Source organism: Lolium rigidum, chromosome 5, assembly GCF_022539505.1.
Source record: "Lolium rigidum isolate FL_2022 chromosome 5, APGP_CSIRO_Lrig_0.1, whole genome shotgun sequence".
In the NCBI taxonomy this organism is placed as follows: domain Eukaryota; kingdom Viridiplantae; phylum Streptophyta; class Magnoliopsida; order Poales; family Poaceae; genus Lolium; species Lolium rigidum.
Window position 1 is genome coordinate 85008507 of NC_061512.1, and position 20720 is coordinate 85029226.

The following is a 20720-nucleotide window of genomic DNA, read 5'->3' on the forward strand; positions in this document are numbered from 1 at the left end:
CTTGGCGGGATCAACCTGTTGAAAAAGAGGAAAAAGTTGGGCGGGGGTCTGCATTGGGCCAATTAGGCCGCGTGGTCGATGGGGCTCGTTGGTTGACTTGGCCCGGCCGGTTCCCCCTTTTCTTAATTATTTATTTTCTGTCTTATTTTCTACCAGTAGTTTTAGGTCTCCAATTCAACCAAAATAAAACACAGAAAGTTCACAAAATTCTCAGTACAACTAGACAACATGGAAAAACCCAAACAAAACACATGGATACATGTTTATGCATTTGGCCTAATAGGCTATTTAGTAATTCTATAAATAGGATTTAAGTTTTAATGCAAGAAAACAACTAAATTCTTTAAAAACCGAAACCTTTGATGTTGACATTTTGAAATGCATGAACCTAGAATGCATAGATTTTGGGATAGATGTTACATGTTGACACTCGAACGTTCGCCATGGCGCCTTGAACTATGAGTTCACGATGAGCTTGATGACGTTGAGCGGTTGAGGCGGTGTCGACCAAGGTTTGCAATGACATCCTTGATATCTTGCAATTTCTTGTTCACCTCGGATGGTTGTTCTTGAAGTCTCCCTTCATAATAGTTGAAACCTTCATTCATCCTTGACACAATGCGCTCGAAATTGGTCTTGATGGCTTGAGTTGCTAGCCAATGTTGATGACGAGTCATTCGGTCATCATTACCTTCTAAGTTTGTTGCATAGTGATCATGTATGGATATGGACAAGGAAGATGGGTTGGTTACAAGGTCGAATGCAAGTTATACCTATTTGAAGTTAGGCAGAATTGACATGAAGATGCGGCGATTGATGGTGTCAATGGCTCGCTTGGAATACGTGGTGTCGTCCTGGTTGTGTTGTTGCAAAAGCTTTGTTGAAGACACAAGACACGTAACACAAAAATCCAAACATAAAATGAGTTAGCCAAACGGAAAATAAGGTATCTATCAAACATGGCCACAAATTCTGCACTCCGAATTCCGCTTTGGGGCTTGAAACCTTAAATCCATGGGGAATAAGAAAAATATGGCAAATGTGACGGAAGGAAGTTATATCAACACCTGAGACTCAAATCTATCAGACCAAAACCACATAAAACTCGACAAATCAAGAGATTTGCCCAAGGATATTCTTTTGGATATTTTTGGGGGATTTTTGGATAATTTCAAGAAAACAAATTGGAGATTGTGGGGTTCAAATCCATGGTAACCTAGAGCTGCTGATACCATATGATGTGAGCTTAATGGCATTGTGTTGCCCGATCTCACGGATTGATTATTGGTGAGGGAGAATTCGAGGGGAGGGCGATGAACGCGAAGAACATGAAGATACAAACTCACGCCACTAACGTATATCGGTTTTCCTCGTTGGGCCTGATTCACCAAGTCAATAGAGTTGCAAGAAAATAAACTCCAAAGGATATAATTATTTCCAAGAGATTGCCAAACAAAAGGTAGAATTCCAACTAGCAAAGAGATTGCAAAGATAGAGTTGCAAAGCAAAAGATCCAAGCAATATAGTTTACTAGATGAAAAAGACCAAGCGTAGAGAGGTGCCTTGATACAACTCAATAGGGACATGGGGCAAGAGCAAACGTCATGTCTAATTCTCATATCCTAGACAAGGGTTAATAGAAGCTGTGTGGATCCTTTATATAGGCCAGCCACGAACATGGGTGCTTTAGTCATAAAAAGATACATGGGCTGCCCCAAAACGGATCAAAAGTAGCAAATCCTTGTATTCCGGAATGAACTCGGAATGTGGGTGAAATTCCCGGTAAGTCGGAATCCTCGGAACTGATTCCGAGTTGGTTCCGGACTAATTCATGAGCTCTTTGTTAAAAACTTGAAATAAGTTCGGAATTTCGACTTATTCGGAATTTGACTCAGAATTTCGGATTGATTCTGACTGACTTGGAATTTCACGTGAAATCCGAAATTGCGAAGGAAATCAGCCATACGGAAGACGTCTTTTGGGCTGGGTCTTGGATGACTTGAGAGACTCCGGTTGTGGGCATAGTTTAAAATAGCGGGCTATTTCATTTAGCCGCGATTTTTTTGGAGGCTATAAAAGGCTATAGCCGGGTTATAGCGAGCTATTCCATTTAGCCTTTTTTAAATTTTTTGAAATATTTCAGTCATATCTTACCAAAAGAAGAGGAAAACTATGACTCAAATACGATTCGTGATACAAATTATTCAACTATTCAAGTCCAATAAGTATTCAGTTATTCAACTCACAAGTTTTATCTAATTATATTAAACGCAAATTCGGAAAACAAAAAATAAAAAAGAGAAGAGATGAGAAATTTAAAATGCAGGAGGTTTAGCGGCTAAATTAAAGGCTAAATAGGGGCTAAATTGGGCTATAACCGGCTATTAGCGGTTTTTCTCATTTAGCCTATAAGGGCATAGCCGCAGCGGCAGGTCTCCCGAAAGGCTATAGCCGGGCTATAGCCGGCTATTTAAAACCATGGTTGTGGGTTGCGGGGTCGGAGTCCTCGGTGCTTGCGAATGGTAGGCGAGCTTCCTCTACCTCTTACTTCTTCTCCATGGATGGTGTGCTTTGCTCCGATGGGTGTCGATCTTCAGGAGCACTAAGCGACTAACACGGAAGTAATTAAAGAACACAATGGTCAGTGATGACGGCATTTTTTACTATGTTATGCGCGTACGTTTCAGGGCAGTCAGACGGTCTAAAAATACCCAGACTACCAAACTTGGCCTCTCATCCACTTCACCTAGCTCAAATACTTGATACTAGACATAGCCAGGCAAGGCTTTAGTGACCGTGACCTTGAATGCAAACACACTCTAGCAGAAAAAGGTAGAGAGGGTACTACTCTTGGCATCCCTTGTTAGATCTGGTTAACACATGCCAGCTGGACATTTGTTTTGTACGTTCACACAAAGGGAACAGGCCCGACATATTCTTTCTTTAATCTTTGGACCTAATAATTCTTTCCACTCCTTCTATATAAGCCCCACAATAGGTGGCAAAGCAGGCCCACGAACTCGTCTTCTCCCAATCTAGCCGGCAGACATACTGTGTTCTTCTCTCCAAGCCGGCCCGAGTGACGCCAATGGAGATTGAGAGAGAAACACCAGGCAGCGACAGAGGAAAGAGCTGGCGGTCCAACACGGCGCAAGATCAGGACGCTAAGAACCTTGAAGAAAGTTATCAGTTCATTAAGGTGTGTTTTCTCTACCGAGTTGTCGTACTGCTGTTTATCACTCTGGCACACACAAGCTCATGATCATGCCATGTTTAGCAATGGTTACCTCCATTTTGAAACTAGCTTTTTTAAAAGTTTTATATTTTGGAACAGATGTAGTAGCTATATCTAGGGAGATCAAAATAATTCTTCCGTTTTGCATCATGGAGGAAAGATTGAGCATGATGGAGTTTTGTTTCTCGTTGTCTTGATGATATTCTGTTTTGCTTGGTTCTGCATCACAGGAGCCAGCATGGAAAAGGTTCCTTGCTCATATTGGACCAGGGTTCATGGTGTCTCTGGCCTACTTAGATCCTGGAAATTGTGAGCATCTCCTTCTCTCGCTTTCTCCTTGCTCTGTTTCCCTCTCTACAGCGTAGTTCTCACGGTGATGAAACTGATGCAGTGGAAACTGATCTGCAAGCCGGTGCCAACCACAGATATGAGGTGCATTTTTCAGCGACTCGTATTTTCATTGAGATGATTCTACTTCTCATTTTACTAGGATCCACTTTGCAGTAAAATCAGGAGACACTTTTTTAGCTTTTTATTAAAATCATACAACTTTTTTGCATTCGTTATCAAGCTTCTCCACAAAATCTCGACCTTTTCAACGTTTCCAGACCGTTACTAGAAAAATGCAACTCAGTCTTTTGCTTTGTCCACTTCGTTGTGTCCTTGTAGCTCCTTTGGGTGATTCTGATTGGTCTCATCTTCGCACTGATTATACAATCACTAGCGGCTAATCTTGGCGTGGTGACAGGTATTAAAGCTGGGAACATTATTTGGCCACTTATACTTGATCTTGAAATAATAAAATGCAAATTGATGCTAATGGGCACATGCATACAGGGAAGCATCTCGCTGAGATATGCAAGAGCGAGTATCCAAAGTTCGTGATGATCTGCTTATGGCTCCTTGCAGAGCTAGCGGTTATCGCTGCTGATATCCCAGAAGGTCAGATCATTAATACCATATTCAAATTTTGCATTTTTTTTGTTTTAAAACGAGGCAAAAGCTCTGCCTATCCATTAATTTTTTTTTTCGAAATGGGGTATATCCCCAGCCTCTGCATCAATCGATGCACACAGCCCTCTTTATTACCCAAAGTATCAAAATATTATCAACGTTTTACAACTCAAAGATCATACAACGTGTACACATAAACTAGCCAACGAAACAGTATAGTGACACGTTTATGCATCTTGAAGTCGTTTAGTAGGTCGCCAACCAGCCTGGCTGTAAATAGCCTGTGCCACCGCTTCCAGCCGGCGGCATCCAGCATGCATAGGCTCTCGTTGCGCCTCCGGCAGTAAGAGAGACCAATCGTGGATCCAGTGTGATACCATACGGATAACCTGTAAAAAATTAACATTTGTATTCCTGTTAAAGACAATGTCATTACGGCTATTCCATATAGCCCACATCAACGCGCTAAAACCAATTCTAATTCTAACTTTAGCTGTCTTACCCACCCCATTTAACCAGTTCCCGAACATGTTTGTGACATTAGTCGGTGCGGGTATATTAAAGGTAAACTGAATAACTCTCCAAATAAGCTTTGCGAAGGGACAATCAAAGAACAAATGGTTTATTGATTCCGATGAATCACAGAACACACATTTCTTACAACCATTCCAATTTCGGCGAGCTAAATTGTCTTTGGTGAGGATAACTTTTTTATGAAAACCGACACAGCCAGGGCCAAACCCAGACAAGCAACAACACACTAACGGCCCAAACACACTGACAATACAACGGATGACACACTCGTCGAGACTAGCTGGCCTCCCACCCATGCCGGAGAGAAGACCTTGCCGCCCACACGATACGAAATCGATACCCTCAACACTATCAAACTTTCGGGGTCGCCGTCGGGACATCCAGCTGCTCCGCCACGCCCAGCGCAGACCACCAACACCACCTTGTAGAACAGCCATTATGACATAACACCGGTCGCGATCGAGCTGCGACGCCGCACGACCCGGACACCTGCAGCATGCTGCACTAACAAACCGCCCGCAGACCACATGGCTTCCACACCAATATCTGGAGCGGCCACCCCAGCGTAAAGTCCAACCTCCTTCGCTGAGATGCATCGACCGAGCTGACAACCTCGCCTCACAAGCGACACGAGCTTGTCACACATGCCAAGCCAACGAGCTGCCACACCCGATGAAGTTGTTGCCTGTCATGGAACTCGAGACGGCCACTTTGCGCACAATCACCATCCGGTGCCGCCGCCCCGGCGCTCACGAACCCCGGCAGAAGAGTAACGCCAACAAACAACCACATTTCCACTATCCAAGACGACGCCCTCAAGACGGAAGCGACGAAGACGCCACCATCGCCCCTCCGCATAACCGGATCATCGGTTTTCACGTCGAGAGACCAAATCCTTGTCTCTGGAGAGAATGTGAGGCTCCTCAACGATGCCTCCAAGAAGAGGAGCGACATCCGAAGACTCCGCCATTCTTTGTACCGAACAAAATTCGTTGCTAAGATTTCGCACGAATCCCCTTCCCAACCGCCAAAAAAGCCTCACCGAACTGCACATCCAAGATGTCCAGACCGGAGTAGAGCAAAATGTGCCATGAACCTCCTCCGTCGGCCACCACACAAGATCGGTGGCGTTCCTAGGGTGCACCCAATACCGCGAAGAAACACCACCGAGTCAACCTGAAAACAGCCACGCTTCAGCAACAATGACGTTGCCCTCAATCTAGGGCCAACGCGCCAGCGTCCTCCATGCACGGGGCAGCACAACATCCCCCTAGCGCGCTCGCGCGCAGTTCTGGTCCGGGGACCCACAAGAAGTGCCGAGCATTGCTCGTAGCCTCCGCCCCAGCGCTGCACGCACCACACACAGCCCCCACCCCACACGCTAGCAGTTCCCGCCACCCGGCCCATCGCGCGCCACCAGCGCGCGGATCCACCTCGCCTCGGGACCACCGCGCTGCTTCCCACGTGACGCCGAATGGCCGGAGCACCGCACGCAGCCACATCCGTTTTGGATCGAAATTCCTAGCGCCGCCGCCACCGTTAGTAGATGGGCTGAGGGGCCCGGCAGCTAGGGTTTAGGTCTCTCTCAGGTAGGCTGCAGGGGAGCGATAAAATTTGCACATTTCACTTTGTCATAAATAAGCAATTAAGCTCATTGGCTCCCTACGTTGGATCAAACTGTTTTTCAATAATGTCATTAGATCCAATTTTTAATCTACTATGAGGGCGGTATTTCTTTTTGTTCTAATTGCTGATCGTTAGTCAACAGTTGCTAACAATAAAAGAGCTAATTAAGCATATCTCTGAACATCATATAAGTACATAAAGGGGAAGTCACGATCCAGAATGAGTTAACAAGAAAATAAACTCATACCCAGTCATCGCCGTGGCTCAGTTGTCTTACCATGTGCAAAAAAAAACTACTCACTTCGTCTTATTAACCGTCATTCTTTTTGTCTGCAGTTATCGGGACGGCCTTCGCTCTGAAACTCTTGTTCCACATCCCCGTGTGGATCGGGGTTCTCATCACCGGCAGCAGCACGCTCCTCCTGCTTGGCCTCCAGAGATACGGCGTACGCAAGCTGGAGTTCGTGGTGTCTATGCTGGTGTTCGTCATGGCGGCGTGCTTCTTCGGTGAGCTGAGCATAGTGAAGCCTCCGGCCAAGGAGGTCCTGAAAGGGCTCTTCATCCCCAAACTCAAGGGAGACGGCGCCACCGGAGACGCCATTGCCCTCCTTGGGGCTCTTGTTATGCCGTATGAAGCTGCTCACTAAACATACTCTACTATAGGCATCTATCGTTGATCTCCTAATTAATCAACTTAAACTAAACATGATATCGCTTCTGGCCAATAAATTACAGACACAACCTGTTCTTGCATTCGGCTTTGGTGCTCTCAAGGAAGACGCCGGCGTCAGTAAGGGGAATCAAGGTGGGAGACTTCAAATGTTGTACAAATAGTATATATTCGCTAGAGGCATGGATAATTTAGTGCAGCATTACACTGATATTGCTGGTGTTCTTCCATTGGATCTGGATCGATGTGCAGGACGCATGCAGGTTCTTCCTCTACGAGAGCGGCTTCGCGCTGTTCGTTGCACTGCTCATCAACATCGCCATCATCTCCGTTTCCGGGACTGTCTGCTTCGGGGAGAACCTCTCAGTGGAAGACGCAGACAGATGCAGCGAACTCAGCCTGGATAACTCCTCCTTTCTCCTAAAGGTACGAAAAATATTCTTACACAACGTGCAGCTAGTACTAGTGGAGTAATTTGTCATTCTCTCCTCTCAACTGAAATCTTAAACTATTCAAATCTTGATATTTTTTTACTATGAAAACCTTCAGAACGTTCTCGGCAAGTCCAGCTCGATTGTGTACGGCGTGGCGCTCTTAGCCTCAGGGCAGAGCTCCACCATTACCGGCACGTACGCCGGCCAGTACATCATGCAGGTACCAATTACATTAGCAAATACAGGATTTTCAGATACAATTTGCAGTTATTAGTTATTATGAACCGTTTACTTACTTGTCATCTTTTATCTTATATTTGTGCAAAGCCTAGTAGGACTCCACCATTAATCTCTTCTTTTTGTCCACCTACGGTTGCATCTTTCGTTTTCTTAAAAGGGTGTGATAAATCTTGAAGCACAAATTGACAATTCATTTCCACTGTAATTAACCTAGGGGTTCTTGGACATCAAGATGAAGACATGGCTTAGGAACCTGATGACACGCTGCATCGCCATTGCGCCGAGCCTAGTCGTCTCCATCATCGGCGGGTCAAATGGCGCCGGACGTCTCATAATCATAGCATCGGTACGGTGCTCGACACACGTCTCTATTTCCACGAGCCTCAATACCATTGTTAGCAGTGAGAAAACGACCGTGGTTGCACTAGCACCTGCGAAGCACCAGTCACCGTCACCACTCGGTCAGAAAACACACATATCCATATAATGCCCCATCCACTACTATACATATATAGCACGACTTCACTACCATGCACTCGTTAGCAGCTACCGAGTTCTTAGCTAACAAACGCACTAACATAGCACATTTGTGATCTTAAAATGCAAAATAGTAGATTCAAGAGAGTGCGCATTCTAGACCTTCTTCAATCTAACGACAGCATCAAAATGATTGGGCTCCTATAATTGATTACCTTTGATTGAATTCTACAGATGATACTGTCGTTTGAGCTGCCATTTGCACTCATCCCGCTTCTAAAGTTCAGCAGCAGCAGCAGCAAGATGGGACCACACAAGAACTCCATCTACGTAAGCATCCGATGTGTTTCCTTAATTATAGCTTGTTTTTGGACAAACCTACGTTCGTACACACCTGCGTTGCATGATCGTGCATGCACTTCAATAATTGTGCATCCCATCACATTATCGTACCCATATGCATGCCATGTTCTCCGTGCATGAATGATACTCATGCATGCAGAATCACAGCCAACCAAACAAAATAGTGTATTGTAGTGCTAGCTATAGTTTGTTGATGGATGTTATACCAACTAGAAGATACCCCGCGCGGTTGCTGCGGGAATAGTGACACACCACACTATTAAAATGGGCCATAAGCAGAGGTGCATGGACAGATAACTCATGAAAACAAAGTTTGTACTGCTACGTCTTGGTGACTGACACATTACGAAAACATGACTCGTTGTCAGAGTTTATACAGTAAGAAGATGCTATCGAACTGTCTGAATTTGTACAGTGGAAGATACTCAGACTTTCCTCATTATTTTGATATACAATTAATGTTACAGACCGGACCCAACTTCTATTTCAGCTTCTGTTGATGCTGCATCTTCTAACACTGATTCACTGGAATTCCTATTTTGACGGAGAGTGGTCCATTTAGCATTGACATGCAATGATTTTCTACAGAGGAAAAGGAACAAACAGTTCATACAAATATTTAGACGAATTAATTTGATGACAGTTTTGGAGCTGCAGTCTAAGACAAAAAGAAGGTATCAGCTACCAGCTACTTTTAGCGAAACACCACTATATACACATTCGTTTTACTATCACTTAATTGTGGAAGAACGGATAAGCAAGGAGTGGACCATTCAAGCATAAATTTCTCAAACGTTTGCACTTTGCCTTAATGGAAACTCAAGTTTGAAACAATTTTTCTCCGAGCTCGGTAAGTACCTTAAGATTCTAAAATTAATATAAGATACAGGAAACTACACTTGCATATATGAAAATTAAGGCTCGCCTTAGGAAACTGTGGCCTTTGTTTTCACTGATCGACAGAAGCCACAATAATTTTCTTTGAAACAGAAATAATCACAATTATACACTGAAACTCAAACATTGTTTAAGAAAAGAGAATAACAACAAAGAATGCATCTTGGTCCCTTCTAACCTGCAGACATCTAGATATGAAAATTGAATAGAGGATTAAATGGATTAGAATACCTTCATCTTGACCATTCATTAAGAATGGAAATTACAAAAGTCATATGAATAAACAATCTTATACAAAATGAATGAACAATTTCAAATACGAACAAAAAGCCAGTGCATATAAGAATATTATTTCCTTGTAGAGTCCACAGAGGCCAATAGGACAACTATATGAATTAGCATTTCAAACGTACCTTGCCATCTCTGTCTGGATTACCTGCAAAACTCAAAATCACACATCGGTATCCAAGTATAGGGAAAGTAGTATGTTAAGCCAAATGGGATACACAGTAAACAATCAAACATTAACTCCATGAAAGTAAAGACTAAAAGGCTGCTGCGATTGATCAGGAAGGCACCTGGTAGAACACTGCATGTGAGGGTAATGGAGACGTTGATCTGAGTACGAAAACAATCAGCAAAAAATCAAACATAGGGTGGGTTTGTTGCATACATGGAGAGGAAGAAGCAATCATATTTGTTGTGGTAAGGACTAAGGACCGAATGTATCCAAGAAAAGTACGCCATCAGAAACTATACCATCGAATGATGTAGCATGCATGGAATCAGTCAGATATGACTCCATTCCCCTGTCCTGCTTATATATGATAGATATAAAAGCGATGATTCTGCTTGTTCAGGATTATAGGAGGAGGGCGCTGCCCATCGTTGCATCTGCCGGTTTGGGATTATATAATGCGGCGAGAAGGCAAAGGTTCAGTGGAAAGGTTTGAATGTGAAGAGGCGGATGGTGGGGGCAATAAAATAATGGCAGCGTTTCATGCGTAGGGAAAGTGCAGATTGTGGGGAGATAAACGAAGAGACCAAGTGCGCCGTCGTGCATAGCAAGAAGAGGAAGCGTCGATGACCTACGGCTGCGTCGCTGCCCTGATCAAATATGGATCGGCTCAAATGTTTTTGGGTAATTGGACTGCTAGTGGGCTGAAGGATTTCCTGGATTAATGGGTGTCTCGGCCATCCTATGCAGAAAGAAACAACCCTGGAGCGAGTTGGTCGAGAGCGCATCGCATAGGGAAATGAAGGCGACGTGGATGCACGAGGTGGCTGGAAAATGAGGTAGTGGGGGTCTCCTATTTAGAGATAAAAGATGTGGTGCACCGTTCCATATTAGTTGGCGATTTATATAGAACATAAAGTGATAAGGAACGTGCGTTAATTTTTACTGAAAGTACACCTACGTTGCTGCTTAGTTAATTGCAGATTTGCTTTCGTGTGCAGATCATCGTTTTCTCCTGGACGCTCGGACTGATGCTGATTGGCATCAACGTCTACTTCCTGAGCACAAGCTTCGTTGGATGGCTCATCAGCAACTCGTTACCCAAGTACGCCAACGTACTCGTCGGCATCGTCGTGTTCCCGCTAATGCTCGTCTACGTCGTTGCCGTCGTCTACCTCACCTTCAGGAAAGATACCGTAGTTACCTTCGTCGCCGACTCCTGCAAGGCCGACACGGAGATGGCAGCCGGCGTCGGTGTCAAGATCGACGACGACGAGTCCGTACCGTACCGTGAGGACTTGGCAGACATACCGCTCCCGGCCCACGCTAGATCAGACTAGCTAGTTAGCAGTAGAAGGTTTATATTAATTATTATAGCCATACGTATTGTCGTCTCGTATTGTCTTGTGGATATACTATATCTTTACTACTCCCTTCATCCTTAAATATAATATACATGTAAGTTTAGTCAAGTCAAATACTCCCTCCGTCTAAAATCTAAAAATAGGGTGTCTCAATTTTTTCTAGATACGGATGTATCTATAACTAAGATGTGTTTAGATACATCCGTACGACCGTACCTAAACAAAACTAAAACACCTATTCTTAGACGGAAGGAGTACTACTTGTTTGACCTAGTATTTACGAAAAATATCACCATCTACAATATTGAATATATATAAAGAGGATGTCGACATTGATGGTAGAGTGTCATCGATCTACATTCCCATCCTGGTGTGCCGACGTCTTTAAATGTGGGTAGGGGGCGTACTATTGGCTATGATCAGAGGTCTAATGTTAAAACCTAGGTAATAATCTGCCCGTCATAGAAAAAGCTTGCGAAATGGGGACCACTTCTTGCTTGTGAGGCGTTTGGTTAGGTTCATAAAAAATGAAAAACACGAATACTACGGCCAACTCTGTAAACTCCCCAAAATCCACAAGAGATCATGTAAGGTTCATCCATGATCGTACCACCTGCAACATCAATCATTTGGAGCAAATGGATGTTCTTGCGGTAATCAATGTGGGTGACTAGCCCACCACAACGAATAGCACTAGTGGGAGCCAACCTTTGGCGGTAAAAATGTGAGCACAATAGAGAACCCTATAGAGACCTAGAAGCTTATGTTCCTGTTATCACCAGAATTTGACCGAGTCAGAAGTGGGCCGCGATCAGGATGGGCTTGGAAGATTACACGTGGAAGATCTCCGAAGCGGCCTTGCATGGAGGAGTTGGGCTTGTTTGCCCGTGTATCTTTGATTACGTAGATTGTATCTAGATTAAAAGTTAGAGTTTTACCCGTGCACGGTTTAGTGCACGCCCACATTAGAAAGTCCCCCGGACTATAAATATGTACCTAGGGTTTATGGAATAAACAACAACCAACGTTCAACCACAAACAAATCTCGGCGCATCGCCAACTCCTTCGTCTCGAGGGTTTCTACCGGTAAGCATCATGCTGCCTAGATCGCATCTTGCGATCTAGGCAAGCACAAGCCTGCCTACGTTGTTCAAGCGTTGCTCGTACTGAAGCCTTTTTGATGGCGAGCAACGTAGTTATCTTAGACATGTTAGGGTTAGCATTGTTCTTCATGCTGCATGCTTTCGTAGTGCAACCCTTGCATGTCTAGCCGCCCTTACACCTATCTTAGGTGTAGGGGCGGCACCCCGCTTGATCATAGTTTAGTAGATCTGATCCGTTACGATTGCTCCTTGTTCTACAACGATTAGTTTAACATCTGCAATAGTTAGGCCTTACAAAGGGTTGGAGGATCCAGCGGCGTGTAGGGTGGCGTTTGCTAGTCCTAGAACGGATGTTCCGGGGATCAACCTCGTGTTGGTTTTTAGGCCCTGTCGAGGATCGGCTTACGGTCACCGTGCGCGAGCGCGAGGCCCAATCGTGAGTAGGATGATCCGATTATGCGGTGAAAACCCCAGATCGTCGTAGATCTAATCAGCTTTACCTTGATCAAGCGGGACCACCATATATTCGGACACCTCGTCCGAATCATGGGTGGATCGGCTCTTTGAGCCGATTCACGGGATAACCTCGAGAGCCGATCGAGGCTCGTATTTAACGTTTACGTGTGTGCCCTGCAGGAAACTAAGCGAGGCATCATCCACACCTTCCTGACCAGGTATAGGTCAGGTGGCACGCCCTTGTGATAAACATCGGCGTGTGCGACCAGGAGGCTTTGCGGGCCGTCGCTCAGAGGGACTAGGGCCAGCCGCAGCCCTAGTTGTTCCCGGCTCTACGGTGTTGCCCGTCTCTGCCCGCCAGGGGGTTTCTGACGTCAACACATTCTGGCACGCCCGGTGGGACAGTCGACGACATCTACGACATCGCCATCTACATCCGAGATGGCGGAAAACACTCCGGTCACGTACGCGGATCTGCCTGATGAGCTCAAGAAGAAGCATGACGAGATCAAGGCAACCCTCGAAGCCGAACTCATCGGCTCCTTCCACCGAACCCGCTCCCATGGCGTCGGTGGAAGGGTTTCACACCTGAAGGCGCACTCGATGGAGTGGACTTGTCCGCCCCATCGAAGAACGCACCGGGTCGCTGCGGCAGGAGATCAACTACATGGTGGCTCATTCGCTGCACCGCCACTCGAGAGCCTCGGTGAACACCTTGGAGCGTGTCGCTCTGCGCGTCGTCCAGGAAATCATGAGTCACCGGTACTCCCCGTCGGGACCGGCTCTGGGGACTTTCAAAGGAGAGATGCCGCTCCAGCCCCAGCCGTTCGCATGGGCAGCACCGGAACTGCCGAACTCAGCGGCATATGTCGTCTACAAGGTTGGTGGTGATCCTAGTGACTACCAATTCCTACCTGAGCCGCCTAAGGAGATCCCGCACGGATACACGTGCGCATACGTACCGGACTGCAACGCTTGGGCACTCTCGAACCAGGCTGCAATATCAGCGGCCTCTGGAACGGCAGGAGGAACGTCAGGAGCCGATCCTGAGAAGCAATCGTGGCTGGCCAAGTACGCCACCCCGACGAACCTCCAAGGCCCAGCTCCTGCAGTTGGCTTAGAACCGGAAAAGCAAGCATGGCTGGTTAAGTATGCCACCCCGGCGAATCTTCAGGGTTCGACACCTTCAGCCATCACAGCGGATCAGATTTGTACAATTCGAAAGATCGGTTCGGTATGATGCCGAAAAGGAAAGCGTTCGGCTACACCAAGCCGTACCCCAACAGCTACGAACCGATCCCGCTGCCACCCAAATATCGGCTCCCGGACTTCACAAAGTTTAGTGGGTCGAGGGGTCCAGCTCCATCGAGCATGTGAGCCGATATTTGGCACAGCTGGGCACGATCTCAGCGTCGGATGAGTTGCGCGTGAGGTTCTTCTCACAATCCCTCACAGATCGGCTTTCGGGTGGTACACATCGCTACCACCGAACTCCATCCAAACTTGGAAGCAGTTGGAAGAGCAGTTCCATGAGCAGTATCATTCAGAAGCTTCCGAGTCTAGCATTGCCGATCTAGCACAACTACGTCAGAAGCGCGGAGAAACTGTGATGAGAATACATCCAGCGCTTCAGGAATCTTAGGAACCGATGCTATTCGGTTCGTATAACCGAAAAGGAAGCGAGTCGAGTTGGCGGTAGCAGTGCCTTGCAACACAGCCTCAAGGACATGGCCTCCCAAGCGGATTATCCTCGCCGGCGCACGTGGTTCGAAACTTTCAGCATATGAACAGCGCCACCCGGACCTCGTACCAAGACAAGTTCAAGCGTGCAGTAGCCCCGGTCGATGCGAGAGGAAGACGAAGTTCCTGCGGGAGACCAAGAAGTAGCAGATGGCTGAGTGGACTCGGGGAGGAACCCCCGTGTCCCGCAAATGGGTAAAGCCACCGAGGCCCGCCTGTGGGATTTGATTTTGACGTGACCAAGACTCGAGCAAATCTTCGACCTCCTACTCAAGGAAAAGCGAGTTGAAGATACCGAAGGTCTCAAGTTCCCCACGGCGCAAGAGCTGAATGGAAAGCCATACTCGCAAATGGCATAACTCGCTCTCCCATGCCACCAACGATCGCAGGGTGTGGCGTCGGCACATCCAAGCGGCGATAGAGAACGGGCGTCTAATTTTCAACCAGTACGCCATGAAGGTCGATACCCAGCCCTTCCCCGCCGTAAACATGGTGGAGTATGCTTGCCATGCAGGGTGCCAGCCGGGTTTCCTGTGCAATATTGATGGCGTGTATTTCACACGTTCGTTGGGCAACCCCAAGAGGAAGGTATGATGAGCACAGCAGCAAGTTTTCCCTCAGAAAGAAACCAAGGTTTATCGAACCAGGAGGAGCCAAGAAGCACGTTGAAGGTTGATGGCGGCGGGATGTAGTGCGGCGCAACACCATAGATTCCGGCGCCAACGTGGAACCTGCACAACACAACCAAAGTACTTTGCCCCAACGAAACAGGGAGGTTGTCAATCTCACCGGCTTGCTGTAACAAAGGATTAACCGTATTGTGTGGAAGATGATTGTTTGCAGAGAAAACAGTAAAAACAAGTATTGCAGTAGATTGTATTTCAGGAAAGAGAATTGGACCGGGGTCCACAGTTCACTAGAGGTGTCTCTCCCATAAGACGAACAAGCATGTTGGGTGAACAAATTACAGTTGGGCAATTGACAAATAAAGAGAGCATGACAATGCACATACATATCATGATGAGTATAGTGAGATTTAATTGGGCATTACGACAAAGTACATAGACCGCCATCCAACCGCATCTATGCCTAAAAAGTCCACCTTCAGAGTTATCATCCGAACCCCTCCAGTATTAAGTTGCAAAGCAACAGACAATTGCATTAAGTATGGTGCGTAATGTAACTAGTGACTACATCCTTGAACATAGCACTAATGTTTTATCCCTAGTGGCAACAAGCACAACACAACCTTAGAACTTTCTCGTCACTCGTCCCGGTGTCAATGCAGGCATGAACCCACTATCGAGCATAAGTACTCCCTCTTGGAGTTAAAAGCATCTACTTGGCCAGAGCATCTACTAGTAACGGAGAGCATGCAAGATCATAAACAACACATAAGCATAACTTTGATAATCAACATAACAAGTATTCTCTATTCATCGGATCCCAACAAACGCAACATATAGAATTACATATAGATGATCTTGATCATGATAGGCAGCTCACAAGATCCGACAATGATAGCACAATGGGGAGAAGACAACCATCTAGCTACTGCTATGGACCCATAGTCCAGGGGTAGACTACTCACTCATCACTCCGGAGGCGACCATGGCGGTGTAGAGTCCTCCGGGAGATGATTCCCTCTCCGGCAGGGTGCCGGAGGCGATCTCCGGGATCCCCCGAGATGGGATCGGCGGCGACGGCGTCTCGCAAGGTTTTCCGTATCGTGGCTCTCGGTATCGGAAGTTTCGTCACGGAGGCTTTAAGTAGGCGGAAGGGCAAGTCGAGAGGCGGCACGGGGGCCCACACCATAGGCCGGCGCGGCCGGGGTGGGGCCGCGCCGCCCTAGGGTTTGGCCACCCCGTGGCCCCTCTTCGTCTCGTCTTCGGACTTCCGGAAGCTTCGTGAGAAAATAGGCCTCCGGGCTTTTATTTCGTCCAATTCCGAGAATATTTCTTTACTAGGATTTCGAAACCAAAAACAGCGAGAAAATAGCAACCGGCACTTCGGCATCTTGTTAATAGGTTAGTTCCGGAAAATGCACGAATATGACATAAAGTGTGCATAAAACATGTAGATAACATCAATAATGTGGCATGGAACACAAGAAATTATCGATACGTTGGAGACGTATCAGCATCCCCAAGCTTAGTTCTGCTCGTCCCGAGCGAGTAAAACGATAACAAAGATAATTTCTGGAGTGACATGCCATCATAAACTTGATCATACTATTTGTAAAGCATATGTAGTGAATGCAGCGATCAAAACAATGTGTATGACATGAGTAAACAAGTGAATCATAAAGCAAAGACTTTTCATGAATAGCACTTCAAGACAAGCATCAATAAGTCTTGCATAAGAGTTAACTCATAAAGCAATAATTCAAAGTAAAGGTATTGAAGCAACACAAAAGAAGATTAAGTTTCAGCGGTTGCTTTCAACTTGTAACATATATATCTCATGGATATTGTCAACATAGAGTAATATAATAAGTGCAATAAGCAAGTATGTAGGAATCAATGCACAGTTCACACAAGTGTTTGCTTCTTGAGGTGGAGAGAAATAGGTGAACTGACTCAACATTGAAAGTAAAAGAATGGTCCTCATAGAGGAAAAGCATTGATTGCTATATTTGTGCTAGAGCTTTGATTTTGAAAACATGAAACAATTTTGTCAACGGTAGTAATAAAGCATATGCATCATGTAAATTATATCTTATAAGTTGCAAGCCTCATGCATAGTGTACCAATAGTGCCCGCACCTTGTCCTAATTAGCTTGGACTACCTCGGATTATCACCGCAATACATATGCTTTAACCAAGTTTCACAAAGGGGTACCTCTATGCCGCTCTGTACAAAGGTCTAAGGAGAAAGCTCGCATTTGGATTTCTCGCTTTTGATTATTCTCAACTTAGACATCCATACCGGGACAACATAGACAACAGATAATGGACTCCTCTTTTAATGCTTTAAGCATTTGACAACAATTAATTCTTTTCTCATTAGAGATTTGAGGATATTTGTCCAAAACTGAAACTTCCACCATGAATCATGGCTTTAGTTAGCGGCCCAATGTTCTTCTCTCACAATATGCATGCTCAAACCATTCAACTCAGTGTAGATCGCCCTTAGTTCAGACAAGACGAACATGCATAGCAACTCACATGAAATTCAACAATGAGTTGATGGCGTTCCCCAGTAAACATGGTTATCGCACAACAAGCAACTTAATAAGAGATAAAGTGCATAATTACATATTCAATACCACAATAGTTTTTAAGCTATTTGTCCCATGAGCTATATATTGCAAAGGTGAATGATGGAATTTTAAAGGTAGCACTCAAGCAATTTACTTTGGAATGGCGGGAAAATACCATGTAGTATAGGTAGGTATGGTGGACACAAATGGCATAGTGGTTGGCTCAAGTATTTTGGATGCATGAGAAGTATTCCCTCTCGATACAAGGTTTAGGCTAGCAAGGCTTATTTGAAACAAACACAAGGATGAACCGGTGCAGCAAAACTCACATAAAAGACATATTGTAAACATTATAAGACTCTACACCGTCTTCCTTGTTGTTCAAACTCAAAACTAGAAATTATCTAGACCTGAGAGAAACCAAATATGCAAACCAAATTTTAGCATGCTCTATGTATTTCTTCATTAATGGGTGCAAAGCATATGATGCAAGAGCTTAAACATGAGCACAACAATTGCCAAGTATCACATTACCCAAGACATTTATAGCAATTACTACATGTATCATTTTCCAATTCCAACCATATAACAATTTAACGAAGGAGAAACTTCGCCATGAATACTATGAGTAGAAACCAAGGACATATTTGTCCATATGCTACAGCGGAGCGTGTATCTCTCCCATAAGGTGAATGCTAGGATCCATTTTATTCAAACAAAACAAAAACAAAAACAAACCGACGCTCCAAGAAAAAGCACATAAGATGTGGCCGAATAAAAATATAGTTTCAGGGGAGGAACCCGATAATTTGTTGATGAAGAAGGGGATGCCTTGGGCATCCCCAAGCTTAGACGCTTGAGTCTTCTTGATATATGCAGGGGTGAACCACCGGGTGCATCCCCAAGCTTAGAGCTTTCACTCTCCTTGATCATGTTGCATCATACTCCTCTCTTGATCCTTGAAAACTTCCTCCACACCAAACTCGAAACAACTCATTAGAGGGTTAGTGCACAATATAAATTGACATATTCAGAGGTGACACAATCATTCTTAACACTTCTGGACATTGCATAATGCTACTGGACATTAGTGGATCAAAGAAATTCATCCAACATAGCGAAAGAGGCAATGCGAAATAAAAGGCAGAATCTGTCAAAACAGAACAGTTCGTATTGACGAATTTTAAAATGGCACCAGACTTGCTCAAACGAAAATGCTCAAATTGAATGAAAGTTGCGTACATATCTGAGGATCATGCTCGTAAATTGGCGTAATTTTCTGAGCTACCTACAGGGAGGTGGACCCAGATTCGTGACAGCAAAGAAATCTGGAACTGCGCAGTAATCCAAATCTAGTACTTACTTTTCTATCAACGGCTTAACTTGGCACAACAAAACTCAAAACTAAGATAAGGAGAGGTTGCTACAGTAGTAAACAACTTCCAAGACACAAAATAAAAACAAAGTACTGTAGGTAAAAACATGGGTTGTCTCCCATAAGCGCTTTTCTTTAACGCCTTTCAGCTAGGCGCAGAAAGTGTGTATCAAGTATTATCAAGGGGTGAAGCATCAACATCATAATTTGTTCTAATAACAGAATCATAAGGTACCTTTATTCTCTTTCTAGGGAAGTGTTCCATACCTTTCTTGAGAGGAAATTGATATTTTATATTACCTTCCCTCATATCAATAATAGCACCAACAGTTCGAAGAAAAGGTCTTCCCAATATAATTGGACAAGATGCATTGCATTCAATATCCAAGACAACAAAATCAACGGGAACAAGATTATTGTTAACGGTAATGCGAACATTATCAACTTTACCCAAAGGTTTCTTTGTAGAATGATCAGCAAGATTAACATCCAAATAACAATTTTTCAGCGGTGGCAAGTCAAGCATATTATAAATTTTCTTAGGCATAACAGAAATACTTGCACCAAGATCACATAAAGCATTACAATCAAAATCTTTAACCTTCATCTTAATGATGGGCTCCCAACCATCTTCTAGCTTTTTAGGAATAGAGGCTTCGCGCTCTAGTTTCTCTTCTCTAGCTTTTATGAGAGCATTTGTAATATGATGCGTGAAAGCCAAATTTATAGCACTAGCATTAGGACTTTTAGCAAGTTTTTGCAAGAACTTTATAACTTCAGAGATGTGGCAATCATCAAAATTCAAACCATTATAATCTAAAGCAATGGGATCATCATCCCCAATGTTGGAAAAAATTTCAGCGACTTTATCACGAGCGAGTTTCGAGCTTTTAGCAGTTTCAGCGCAGTTTTCGCGCTTTGCATTAGAAGTGGAAACATTGCTAACACCAATTCTTTTATTAGTATGAGTAGGAGGTGCAGCAACATGTGTAGCATTAGCATTACTAGTGGTGGTAATAGTCCAAACTTTAGCTATATTCTTCTCTTTAGCTAGTTTTTCATTTTCTTCTCTATCCCACCTAGCACGCAGTTCAGCCATTAATCTTATATTCTCATTAATTCTAACTTGGATGGCATTTGCTGTAGTAACAATTTTATTTTCAATATCCCTATTAGGCATAACTTTCGATTTCAAAAGATCAACATCGGAAGCAAGACTATCAACTCTAGAAACAAGAATATCAATTTTATTGAGTTTTTCCTCAACAGATTTGTTAAAGGCAGTTTGTGTACTAATAAATTCTTTAAGCATGGCTTCAAGTCCAGGGGGTGAATTCCTATTATTATTGTAAGAATTCCCATAAGAATTACCATAGCCGTTGCCATTACTATAAGGATATGGCCTATAGTTGTTACTAGAATTGTTCCGATAAGCATTGTTGTTGAAATTATTATTTTTAATGAAGTTTACATCAACATGTTCTTCTTGTGCAACCAATGAAGCTAATGGAACATTATTAGGATCAACATTAGTCCTATCATTCGCAAGCATAGACATAATAGCATCAACCTTATCATTCAAGGAAGAGGATT

General features: G+C 44.5%; 1 protein-coding gene across 1 annotated transcript; it reads left to right on the plus strand.

Moving 5' to 3' along the window:
• Window positions 1-3028: 3028 nt before the first annotated feature.
• LOC124653447 (metal transporter Nramp5-like) lies at window positions 3029-11480 on the plus strand. Its single transcript, XM_047192513.1, has 12 exons — window positions 3029-3199; window positions 3466-3544; window positions 3627-3667; window positions 3905-3983; window positions 4073-4177; window positions 6686-6977; window positions 7085-7154; window positions 7272-7445; window positions 7569-7673; window positions 7908-8039; window positions 8405-8500; window positions 10889-11480. Exons 1-12 carry the CDS (start codon window positions 3089-3091, stop codon window positions 11225-11227), a joined length of 1623 nt encoding a protein of 540 aa, XP_047048469.1. The 5' UTR covers window positions 3029-3088; the 3' UTR covers window positions 11228-11480.
• Window positions 11481-20720: the final 9240 nt, after the last annotated feature.